The 12849-nt window shown below is 42.3% G+C and overlaps 2 protein-coding genes across 11 annotated transcripts in view; one reads left to right on the forward strand and one right to left on the reverse strand.

Annotated features, from left to right (window-relative positions):
- The window catches only part of LOC123346347 (SAP30 binding protein), a 56300-nt gene extending 48111 nt beyond the window's left edge, over positions 1–8189 (reverse strand). Inside the window, exons 1-3 of one of the 4 annotated variants that reach the window (XM_044983688.1) lie at positions 7866–8189; positions 5387–5493; positions 2174–2221 (exon numbers count right to left, since the gene is read on the reverse strand). In XM_044983688.1, the coding sequence (XP_044839623.1) occupies positions 2174–2221; positions 5387–5493; positions 7866–7980 (270 nt within the window). In that variant the 5' untranslated portion in view covers positions 7981–8189. Of the gene's footprint in view, positions 1–2173; positions 2222–5386; positions 5497–7865 lie in introns of all 4 variants that reach the window. The other 3 variants (XM_044983687.1, XM_044983690.1, XM_044983689.1) reach the window with 3 other exon arrangements.
- Positions 7997–12849, forward strand: part of RECQL5 (RecQ like helicase 5) — a 59357-nt gene continuing 54504 nt past the window's right edge. For 3 of the 7 annotated variants that reach the window (XM_044983679.1, XM_044983680.1, XM_044983681.1), the window contains exons 1-3: positions 8384–8503; positions 9491–9626; positions 10419–10540. In XM_044983679.1, the coding sequence (XP_044839614.1) occupies positions 8399–8503; positions 9491–9626; positions 10419–10540 (363 nt within the window). In that variant the 5' untranslated portion in view covers positions 8384–8398. Of the gene's footprint in view, positions 8341–8383; positions 9627–10418; positions 10541–12849 lie in introns of those variants that run through there. The other 4 variants (XM_044983685.1, XM_044983682.1, XM_044983683.1 and 1 more) reach the window with 4 other exon arrangements.

Here is a 12849-nt window from a genome sequence, read left to right on the forward strand (position 1 = left end):
TACCCTGTCTTCCAATAACAGCAAATGCCAGGTGCCCCAGAGGGAATGAACAGAACAGGCAATCACCAAGTGACCCATTCCCAGCCGCCCATTCCCAGCCTCTGGCAAACAGAGACTACGGACACCATCCCTACCCATCCTGGCTAATAGCTACCAATGGACCTCTCCCCTCCAAGAACTTATCTAGTTCTTTTTTGAACCCTGTTATAATCTAACTGCAATCACTTTCCCTCTTGAATAAAGACGGAAGAGAAAGCTGCAATGTATTTCTCCTGATTCTTAATATCAAAAGCCTCAGCCTCCTCCTGTATGCCCAAAAGCTCTACCATATTCCACGCATTCCCAGGTGCAAGACACCCACAGACTCCTATCCAGCTGCCAAAACCTCTAGGTATATTAAAAGTATAGACAGACTTAATACAAAGAATGATGTAAACTGATGAGGCGGGGCTTTTGTGAAACATGTTCAAACTGGATAAAAATAATACTGAAATCATTATGTTAATTTTCATGCTATCCAATAAAGACCTCTATATTTTAAGAGTACCTGAAGCTATCATAGTATTTCCAAACTCCTGCTGAAAATAAGAATGCCTTGCTGTAGGGTTAAGATATAGCTTGTCAGAGAGGACACAGGTCCTTGGTAAAACTAAGGCCTTGACAATCTGTTCTCTTTCAATATCCAACAGCACTTTTCATATTATTAGGGAAATTAATTCTTAACCTAATTTCCTAGCCAAATTCTAACATATTAGTTTTAGCTCTCTATAGATGCTTCCTATGCAATTTCAAGCGGATACAGTATCCCCACCAAATATACTTCCTGTCCCTGTTTAGTCTTACTACACGTTATTAAACAGCTGTTGCCTTGCACCACAAAGTTGTGTAAAGTATTCCCTGGTATATGCTATACAATGCATAAGGGTGTGAAAGGTAATTTATCATAGAATCATAGAATTCAAGATCAGAAGGGACCATTATGATCATCTAGTCTGACCTCCTGCAAGATGCAGGCCACATAAGCCGATCCACCCACTCCTTAAGCAAGCGACCCCTGCCCCATGCTTCGGAGGAAGGCGAAAAACCTCCAGGGCCACTGCCAATCTACCCTGGAGGAAAATTCCTTCCCGACCCCAAATATGGTGATCAGCTGAACCCCGAGCATGCGGGCAAGACTCTCCAGCCATACCCTCTGGAAAAAGGCTAACAATATCCTATCATTGACCCATTGTACTAATTACCAGTGTGGCACTTAATTGACCTATTGACTAAGCCCGTTATCCTATCATACCATCTCCTCCATAAACTTATCTAGCTTAATCTTAAAGTCATGGAGGTCCTTCGCCCCCACTGTTTCCTTTGGTAGGCTGTTCCAGAATTGCACTCCTCTGATGGTTAGAAACCTTCGTCTAATTTCAAGCCTAAATTTCCTGGCTGAAATAATTCCTCTCCTTCCCTGGTATTTATCCCTCTGATATATTTAAAGAGTGCAATCATATCTCCTCTTATCCTTCTTTTGGTTAAAGAAAACAAACCGAGCTCCTCAAGTCTCCTTTCATGCTTTTATGAAAGCAATTATTTGGAAATCTCTAATTTGATATTAATGATGGTCTTTCACAGTCCATCCTTACACAAAGAATCCTTACAACAGGAACACTAGTGCGAAGTTCTTGGATTATTTCTCAAATGATTTTGTAAGATTTCACAATCTCTAGGAATACACTCCAAATTGAATCAAGCTGTTTCTCATGTAAAATCTGTCTTCCAGATTAAAGTGTTCAGACATTTGTGTCAGAACATGGCTCTGAATATTCAGGATAGGCTCCTTGTATTACATTATGATCTCTTTCAGATCAGTGCAATAAAGCCTCCTGTCAGTATCCCACCATGTCAGATCCATTTCACAACATGGCTCACTCATGATTTCAGACCTCTGTATGCCAATCAATCAATGCTCCAGCTAGATAGCTCTGCTGCCTCTTTAGATCTTTTCCAGGAGCCAGAATTAAAATCCCTGAATATTCATGTTACAGGTGCAAATAAAATAGAATAAAAACAATTAAGCACTAAGACTAACCAGAGCAGAAAACAAACCATGAACCAAGCCATGCTGTTAAGACTTATTCCTGTTGCAGACAGCTACCCAACCGCACCCCACCACACTTCCAAATACCTTTAGGTCACCAGTCTCAGGTTTTTCAGTCTCTGAATCGTCATCTTCCTACAAGACAAGAATTTACAGGATTAAGCTTAAAGGGTGGGCTTGGCAAGTTCCTGCATATAAAGCAAGGGGCTTGCATTCAACAGCCCAGTGACAGGCCAAGACACTTTCAACCAACAAGTCATCATGAGCTCTATCCCACCCCTTTGCATGACCAAGAGATGAATCAGATAAACCATGGAAAAGAGTTGTTTAGCAAAAGAACAACTCCAAGTAGCAAATATCCCCTGCAGAAATTATACAGCTCCTGAATATTCAAAACTGGACAATAAAAGGCAGCAAGCTTTTATCATCTGATAATTCCAGCTGTTAGTTTTTGCTTGCTCTTGCTCAGTAATCCTCACAGAAAAAGCAGCATTTGCAAGACCTACTGCACACCAAGCATACACCAGCAACATACACAGGACACACGTTGCCTGCCATCCCACTCAGCGTGCAGCCTTGGTGGTGCTAAGCCAGACCCACAAGCTTCAAAGATCCAGTGATGCCAGCAGACACTGCATCTTTGTCATTCTAGTTTAGTGCCCTAAATCGCTTTCACGCAACTTCCAAACACACAGGAGAAAACAGCCCGTGTTTGGAAGGATTTAATTCTATCATTTCCATCCAGAAATAAGAGCCAGATGTTGCACAAAATGCCACCAATTAAAGAGCTTTAAGAGATCATGTTTTGAAGTGCATCGGCATGGTAAACCCTATTAAAGGTGACCTATGGCTTTACCAATAGGTTTGATTATCAGCTGGGACTACACTGCTCAATTAGCTACTTAACTTGGGTCATAAAGAGCTATGTACCTTTAGAGGTAAATACATAACTCAAGTCAAAACAGGTCACTTTTGAAGAAATAGAATATTTTTTGTCCTCCCATAACTTAAAGACCGCTGACTGGATTTCCCCCAAACTTCTCCATTCAGTTTCGAGTCTGGCCTGAACTCAAACACTTGATGTTCAGCTTCAAAAGGAAAAAAAAATTAGAAAGTTAAAAACTGAAAGAGAAGTTGCTAATGAAAATGCCATCTCAGTCCTAACTAGCATGTCAAATTGCCAGAAAAATTCAAGATCACAGCAGAGACTAATTCCATGTTTTTAATCAGACTCATGATGCTTTTACCAATGAGAAGGTACCTTTGTTTACAAAGGCTATTAAATCAAAGAGAACATGGGGTGCAATACTTTCACGAATATTAAGTCTTAGACAATGCAAAGGGTTTTTAGAAATCTACTGCCTTAACATATAGGTATTATTTACAAAACCAAACATACAAGTTACACACAACTATTCAGGGAAATAGCTTAGCAGCCAATACTATGGCCAATGTAAATATATGGCAAAACAGACAAAAGCCTAGTCAATGACAGCTCTCTGAAGGCCACCAAACCTGGACTCAGCTGAACCAGGAGAAGTAGCAAATTCCAAAGTCAAGCCTTCCATACAGAAGGCTCTAATGCTGATCCTTGAAGTATTAGTCCTAGAAACTGATGTCCTACTATTGCAACAGTACATAAGATGACAGCCAGTCTAGGTAACTGGGTCGTAGACCATCCAGGGCTATAAGTCATGTACATAGCTGGAAGTATATGAATAATTAGTACAGAGAGTTGAAGAAAGTAAGATGCTCTCCACATCTTGCCCCCTCTGAGATAGTGGCCAGCTACATTATACATTCCAAGAAATTGTGCATGCGGATCTTGAAAAATCCACTTCACAGTGCTGAACAAGAAAGTTTTCCTGGCAAGCATTTCAGCCTAGCCCATCCAGTTTTTGCAAAATTTAAGCGCTCTCGTTCTCTCTTTATTTAAATAAAAAGACGCTTTTAGCCCTTACGGTTGCCAACATAACACTATGAAACTGCATTAGTTTACACTCTTTCTGAACACCCAAAAATTACTCCAGGGTCTCTGCTGTCACAGCTTTTCTAAGCTGCAGAAGAATGAATATAACAAGAACAGTCTGTTTCACTTCTGCTATTCAGAGCCAGTGAAAGTATAACTTAAATTCCAGATGCAGTTTGGGACAGCTAAAGGCAGCAGCTGAGACACTGAAGTTAATCACAAGGGAAGGTCACAAAAAATGGAATTTGTGGAGAAGGATTACAGTCACAGCGACCACTTCCCTCCTGCACTCCTCACAGCATCTAAAAGGCTGGAAAAGGGGCAAAACAGCAGAGATACAATTTCGTACCAGCCAGTAGACTGTGGAGGGCAAGGAGAGAAAAGCTCCTTCTCTTCCTTTCTGAAGCTAGAAGAGGGAAGGAGCTTTATGTTTCTCAACCACCTATTACCAAGGGTTGGATCCAGAAGATGGATCCTCTTAGCCGGATCCAGTGATGGAACCCAAAAACAGATTCCCAACTTCCCCATTCAAAGCAGTTGGGCTTCTCATTAGGCCACTGCCGCATGGTGATCACCCCTTTTGTATCTCAACTACATTTGGCTAATTGGTGCCCTGTGAAGTTCTCATGCACTATATATGTCTTAGGGATGCTTTGCGATACGCATTACTTTGGTATTTAAATGCTGTTATAAACATGCTATGCTTTCATGACAAACAAAAGCCATACAGATCTAGACAAGAAATCACTGCTACACCAAGATATTGATGTAGTAAGTGAGATTATGCACAAAAACCCAACATGATGTTACACAATTTCATTCCTGCTAATCCTCCAGCCTGATCATGCAAAAGCTAGCTGCCCTTTTAAAGGGATTTCCCCATGCCTCTTAGAAAGGCAACTGAGCTTTCCACCTCTCTTCTCCATTTCCCCACTACAGGATTTCATACACCAATTTTATATATCAAGAAATGAAGGTTTATTTTATATTTCCACTATCATAAAGCCAGTACCTTATCTTATCCATAAAGTGGAGTCAAAATGGCAACTTAAAAGTTAGCAACAAGCAACACATGAGTTGAGCTGATATTTTTAAAGGTAGAGTTCTTGGATTTTAAAACAGACAAAAGGAAATGAAGTTATTTGGTAAGCATAGTCTGGTGGCTGAAGGAGAGGATGAAGAGTCAGAATTTCTGCATTCTATTCTTAGTTCACAGGGAGGGTAAAAAAAGACCTGTTAGGGAAGCACTCTGAAGTCCCTACATAGAAGGCACTATAGAAATATTTAAACAGGGAGTCAGACCAGCTAGCATAAGAAGACAAACTACTTACTGAATGTCTGCTGTTTTCATCATCCTCTTCCTCATACCCATCCTCATCTCCTTCCAACCGGCTGAAATCATCTTCACCATATGCTTCTGAGACCAGACCTCCTTTTTCTTCTAGTCCATGCATGGGGGGCAGGGGGGGAGGGGGAAATCAAGGCATAAAGTTAATTTAGATCAGGGTGGATTTAAAAAAAATTAAACCAAAATTTTAAATTTAAATTAAAATAAATTTCTCGTTATAAACACACTTAAAATTTGAAATTACTAGAACCTGCGTTAAAGCCTAAATTCACTACAGTCAAATAATGTAATTCAATAAAATAATATTGAGTTGTACTCGTTTTTATTTTGATGTTTTAAAGAAAGTCAAGCCATGAAATTGGTTGAAGTCACTGACTAAACACTTGGAACCAGAGTCGAAGTGCTAAACCAGTTTTTGACAGCAGTTCCCAGTTCTCCAGATACAGAGAGAATATTTTCTTCATTTCAGTTTATTCAACTAGTTCAGTTCAATAACTAGTTCATTCAAAGTTAAGAAACCAACTAGGAGCTGAAAAAGCTGAAAAGCTTGTTTTTCTCTCCCAATCTATTAACAAACAACTAGATAGGAAGAGATGAGATTTACTAGTTTTAAAATTCCAAAGGATATGGTGACCAAAAATAATCAGGTCAATTCACTAATTAGATCATTTGTTTAATAAGTTAGTTTTGTAAAACATATTTTGATAATTTTTTCCTTTCTGTATCTAGCACACTCATGGTAGCTTTATTTCTTAATAAAAACAATTTTAAAATCCTGGCTTTGTACTTTGAATTCTAGTTTCTATCCAAGTACAGCTTGATACACAACGACGATGACTAATCATCTAGTAAAACAGAAAATGGTGACTAACACATTTCTTAATATAGTAAAAAATGTAAAAATAAAGAAGCTGAATAAATGTATGTTAAGCTACATAACTGGTTAAATGTGTAGCGCAATAGTGCATCCTCCTGATTAGCAAAATTTAGCGTTACGACTACAATTTGCAACTAAAACAACACATTGGAATGGTTACCAACCAATGAGCGTCGACCGTTCTTTAGGAAAACAGCTTAAAAAGTACAATTACAAAAAAAGATTAAGAGGAATCCACCCTGATTTAGATGGACACTAACAATTGCAAACACAAAATGTGAGCTCTGAAACAGTATTGAACCGTTCTCATATTAAATTTGTGATCCACTATAATCCCAAGATCCTTTTCTGCAGTATTCCTTTCTATGCATTCGTTTCCTGTTTGTATTTGTGCGATTATTCCTTCTTAAGTGCAGCACTTTGCATTTGTGCTTATTGAATTTCATCCTATTTATTTCAGACTATTTTGTCAGTCCAAACTGTCAAGATCATTTTGAATTCTAATCTTGTCCTCCATAATGTTTACAACACTTCTCAGCTTGATATTGTCTGCTAACTTTACAAGTGTACTCTCCATGCCATTATCCAAATCATTTATGAATATCTTGAATAGAAGGGGACCCAGGACAGATCCTTGTGGGACCCAACTCAATATGCCATTCCAATTGGACTGTGAGCCATTGATAACTATTTTCTGAGTAGTTTTCCAACCACTTGCACACACATCTTATAGTAGGTTTGGCTAATTTATATTTCCTTATTTTGCTTACAAGGAGGTCATGGGAGGCTGCATCAAAAGGCATACTAAAGTTGAGCTATAGTACAACTACATCTCCCCCTATCCACAAAGCTTATTAGCCTGTCAGAGAAGGATATTTGGTTTGACCTGATTTGTTTTTGACAAATCCATATTGACTGTTTCTTATTACCGTCTAGGTCCTTACCGATTATGGGGATTATTTGCTCCATTATCTTTCCAGATACCAAAATTAAACTGACTAATCTGTAATTCCCAATATATTAACTTCCCACAAGACCCAGCGGGGAGAACAAAGCTGATTGTTTTCTGAAGATGGAAAAGGCAGCTGACTCCTCTGGGGACGGGAGGTTGCTCCCTTTCTCTGGTTACTGGTGGCGAGGGAGTACAAGTAATTTTCTCCACCTCGCAGCTACCGCAAGAGATTTAGCCCCCCATTAGCATACCGGGGATGAAGTGATACGGTTCCACTGGGACCCGAAGGAATAGTCTCCCTCCTTCTACAACGGAGAAAGGGAAAAGAGCAGATTTCCCCTAAGCCGGGGAGAGGCTCCCCATAGAGATTATGAGCGGGGAGTGTTTCATCCCTTCCCAGGGGCGCTCCGGTGGGGGGGGGGGGCGCCCGCCTCTCTGAGGGGCATTTCTCCGCCGCCACTCGCCTCCCGCCCGTGGGTGAGGGCGGCGGAGAGGAGTGGGCAGCGCTTCTCGGGGGCGGCAGTTGCTCCTCCCGCGGCAGCGAGGATGCCACCCCCGACAGGGACGGGCGCTCTCCGGCCGGCGAAGGAGCCTGGTCTGAGGAGGAGCAGCGGCAGCTCCCCCGGAACTCACCCGCTGCCGTCCCTCCATCGCTCCCCGGCGCGCCGGCCTCGCTGTCGGATTCGGGCTCGGAATCCTCCGCGTAAACCGCCAACGACGACAGGACGCTTCGCTTCGCCGCCGCCATCTTCCCCAGCCCGACTACGGCACACTTCCGGCGACCGAGGATGACGCAGGCAAAAGGCTGGGATTAGAAAGCGGCGAGCGCTATAACAACTAGACCCACCCCTTCCGGCTTGGGCTGAGCCCAGTGAACTCAAGCCTGAAGCGCTGCTAGGGGTAGTGCGGTGTCCAGAGACACGTGGCCCTGTTAGAAGAGAGGCTGGGGAGGGGAATGTGAGCCCTCGAGGTCAGAACGCTAAAATCAATGGCACCTACTGGGCTGTTTAAAGGGGATTAGCCCTGACGTCATCAACCCGCGCCCAGGCGGGAGCAACAGCACAGCAACAGCAGCCGACTCGGAAGCTGAATAAGTGCGAGTAATGAGGTGGGGGGCAGCCTGGGCGGAAGGATATAGGCAGGGGGAAGTGGTGGAATAAAGGGGCATGGGGATAACACCTGGGGATAAAGTAGTCCCTGGAGTGAGGGTGCAGGCAGGGGCTAGTCTCTTGGGGCTCGGCCTCAACCTCTCCCAGGGGGGCTTGATTCAGGTGGTTCCTTTGCCAAGTAGAGTTACTGCCCTAAAACCAGCTCTGGCACCTGGGCCTGGTCTGGGTTAAAGGGAACCTTGAACCTGCCCATTTTCTTCACCCCTTTCCTCTCCTGGCACTTTCAGCTTTGCTGCCTCAGTGATAATTGGTGGGGGGAAGCTTTCTGGGGGAAGGAGAAGGTGGTAAGATGCCGGAGTGTGGGTGGAGGAAGCAGACTGAAGGCAAGAGGATCTGGGCTTAGAGAGGACGTGAGTGTGCGAGGGGGGAGGAAGGAAGGAAGTAGTGGGTGTAAGGGAGAAGAAGGCTGTGGGGACAACTGGGAAGCAAGTGCAGGTGGTGAAAACCAAATGACACAGGGCTGCGAGAGAGATCAGGCCCAGAAAGCAGTAAGGTTGGCAGAGAGGGGAGGAGAGCAGGTGAAGAAGGTGCCAGTATGAAGAGAGCTGGTGTGAGGCATTAGAGGCCATGGGATGAGAATTGAGAGCAAGCAGAAAGGACACAGATGTTCCCTTCGACTTTCCTGTTTAATCAGGCCATTCTCCCACAGTAAGCTTCCCAGTGGGGTGGCAGGTTGTGTGTGAATCAGAGGCTGTGCTCAGTCTAAAGAGAGTACTGCATAAGTGGATTCTCTTCTTGCTCAGTTGTTTCTGACATGTGGCTCTACATTAGAAGCACTAGCTAGAGCTGTCCCTAAGAAGGGATTTGCCACAAGTGTAAATGAGATTAGATTTTTCCTTATTTTTAGGATGAGGGAGGGAAGCTGATTTACAAGTGATTCTGTCTCTGTCAGAGACAGACTTTGGAAGCATATATACTCTCAGAAAAATATTCCTGGAGCAGTTTAAACTGTGATGCTTTGGCAGCAATAATCTAATAGGAAAAATTATCTCTCAGTGACCAAGAAGAATTTGTGATTGGTTGCTGATGTGAACAACAGTTGAGCTAAGTAAGCTCCTTTCCTTCTCGTTTACCTTGACCTATTTCCAGTACTGTATCTATACGATGAATGACTACACTCCCTCAGGCCTAGATGGCAAGGTCCAGAAAACGCTGAAAAAGATCTTTGGGTTTGACTCCTTTAAAACCTCTCTGCAAGAGAGTGCAACCATGACAGTGGTGAAAGGTAAGGCATGACTGTCTTTCTTGGGACTCTAACCTTGTCTCTTCAGTTTTAAGTCTTGCTGCGTGAGATGGTGTTCAAAGAACCAGTGTCACACCTGTTTTGACCCTGAGTCAAAATCCCAGGATCCATCTCTTGTTTCCACTAGAAACCAGCACATGCACACAGCTGTTGCCAGCAGCCATGTTGGCATTAGATCACCAGTATGGTTCTGCCTGTTAAATAGCATAGTATTGGTTGGCATCCTTCTTTGTCAGTGGATGCTGTTTAATACAGTGACAGAATATTCTTTATCAAACAAACTATCTATAACAGAGATTCTCCGCTCCAGTCTAGTACTGGGAGAATTTGTAGTAAAGTTTAACAGGTTGCGATAAAGGTCCAGGTGGTTTGGTAGCTGGATGTAGAACCTGAGTTAAAAGCAAGCGTCTCTGGAAGTGAGCTGATATAAGTTTGGTATGTTATTTAACTTCTCTGTACTTTGATTTACACCTCTGAGTAGAATAATTCCTGTCACCCAAGGTGTTATGTGGCGTAATTAATGTTCATAAAGTGGTTAGAGTTGCTTGGAAGGAAGCCAGTAGAGAAGTGCAAAATATTGCTATTTTATTATTATTCTTTTAAAAATTTAAAAGAAACCTCTCTCATGTTGGCATGCGGCATTGTACTTGCAGAGACACGCTTCTAATGCAATTTGTTGTGATCTAAAAGACTTTGTGCCCACTCCTCCAGAGCAGAATCCCGGTAAATTGCCACGGTTTAGTAGCCTTGAGCTTTGTTTTGTTGTCTTTGCAGGCAAGAACGATGTCTTTGTATGCATGCCCACAGGGGCAGGGAAATCCCTGTGCTACCAACTTCCTGCAGTTCTGGCAGTGGGCATCACCATTGTCATTTCACCTCTGATTGCACTGATTCAGGTAACCATCTCCTGTTAGCTGTGGAAAAGCAATCAGTGAAGGGAGGGTGGGGAGACTGTGTGGATGCACAGTTGGGTCCAATCCCTTCCCCCACTGCCAACCTCTGATCCCAGTTTGTCTCTTTTTTCTCATTTCATTGAAGTGGGTTTGGTTTTCTGATTCTGTGAGTAGGTAAGAATACTGCTGCTAACTGCCTTGACAGTAGAGGGTTTCCAGTTAACCATAGTTTAAAGTATCCTGGCTTGCAGGACCATGGCAGGTCTGTATCACAATCTAACATCTAAAGGTGGGAATAAGGGGACCTGAACTAAACTAACAGCAGAGGGATTTTTTTTAAACCTTTAATAGGTGATCGAAATGATCACTTCTCTCTCCTTTTGCCCCGTTGCCTGTTACCTGCATTCAGAGATGCTCTACTTTGCTGCCTGTAGATAGTACATCTAAAATGGATTGAGTTGGACCATTCCTAAGAAGAAAACTACTATTTTATTTATTTCTGTAGTAAACCCCCTGGGAAATATCAGTTTTTTCTCATACCAGATATTTTGCTCAGCATCAAGCTGGCTTTCTGTCATTCTTCCCCATTCCATCACGGAAAGAGGACGTTTCAGGCAGCGCCACTCCTTGAACACTTAAGGCTTCAGGGCAATTACATATGGACATTTGGCCTTTTCTGGTGCTTTGTCACCCGGTTGTGAAGAGTGACTTTCCCTGCTGTTTTACTTAGATTTTTGTAAGGCATTTGATTTAATACCATACAACATTCTAGTGAGCATGTACTTTGGCGTTGTCTTGTGCTATTTTTTAAAAGGGCTCGAGAGCTGGCTAACTGAGAGATCTCAAAAAATAATTGTCAATGAGGAATTCCCATCAAATGGGGCTGTTTCTAGTGATGTTCCACAGTGATGTTCTAGGACTAAGCTTGACACTTTCAATACTTGTCAATAAATTATTTGGAAATACATATAAAATTTAACTGACACAAAGATTGGCAGAATGGTAAATAATGATGACTTGGATCATTTGGTAACCTGGGCCCATTCAAAGAAAATCTGTCTTAATACAGCCAAATGCAAGTTTATACATTTTAAGAACAAGGAATGCAGGCCATAACTACACAGTGGAAAACTGGACCCTGGAAAGCAGTGATTCTGCAAAGGATGTAGGAGTCATAGTGGACAAGCAACTCAACATCAGCTCCCAGTGTGAGTCTGTGGCCAAAAGGGTTGATGCGATCCTTGGATGTATAAATAGGAGTAGAGACTGATACTGGAATACTGCATACTCTTTTAAAAAGGGTGTTGAAAAGAGAGAGTGAAAGAAAGCTCCAAACATGATTTGAGGGCAGGAGAAAATCCCATGCAGTGAGGGATATAAATAGCTCAATCTTTTTAGTTTATCAAAAACAATATTGAGTGATGATTTGATTACAGTTTATAACTATCTTTATAGGGAGAAAATAGCAGGTACTAATGAGCTCTTTCATCTAGTTGAGAAAGGCGAAACTGGAACCAATGGCTGGAAGTCAAAGCCAAAGAAATTCAAATTAGAAATAAGGCACAAATATTTAACAGGAATGGTCTTTAACCATTGGAACAACTACCAAAGAAAGTGCTGTATTCTTCCACTTTTGATGTAATCAGATTAAGACTGGGCACCTTTCTGGAAGAGATGCTTTAGCTAAAACACAAGTTCTTGGGCTCTGTGCAGAGATGCTTGGATGAAATTCTATGGCTGATGTTATGCAGAAAGTCAGAATGGGTGATCTAATAGTTCCTTCTGGCTTTTAAAATTGATTTAATTTTACCCCGAGAGATGGCTCAATTTTAGTGCTGATTGAAGTGATCTTGGTACATAGTCTATACTCGGTTAGATCTGTGAAGTGCTTTGGGATCCTGAGGGATGAAATGCACTATAAAAATGTGAGTAGTTGTTGTTGTCATGCATTTTCCTTCAGTGCAGTGAGCTGATGCTGATCATCCTGAGATGATCTCATTGTCATCTCCAACATCTGAAAATAACTGGGTCCCTGCTGACAGTCTCATTGCTGATAAGAGAACCTTTGTCTCTTAGAAATGCTGATGGTCACCTGAAGAGATGGATGGCCAATAAAGCTGAGCAGTTTTGTTAGCTGCTGCAGTTAAGCCTGTTTAAAAAGACTCCTGCACTTAAAGACAATTGGAGCTGAGGCTATGCAGTAGGTGAGATGTGGGTGGACAGGGTCTCGAAACTACAGGGCTAGAGGTTATTGTGTTTATCTCTGTAGTAGTTGTTTTGGTAAAGACTTTCTTCAATGCCACTTGCTTCTT

This window comes from Mauremys mutica, chromosome 12 (assembly GCF_020497125.1).
Source record: "Mauremys mutica isolate MM-2020 ecotype Southern chromosome 12, ASM2049712v1, whole genome shotgun sequence".
NCBI lineage: Eukaryota > Metazoa > Chordata > Testudines > Geoemydidae > Mauremys > Mauremys mutica.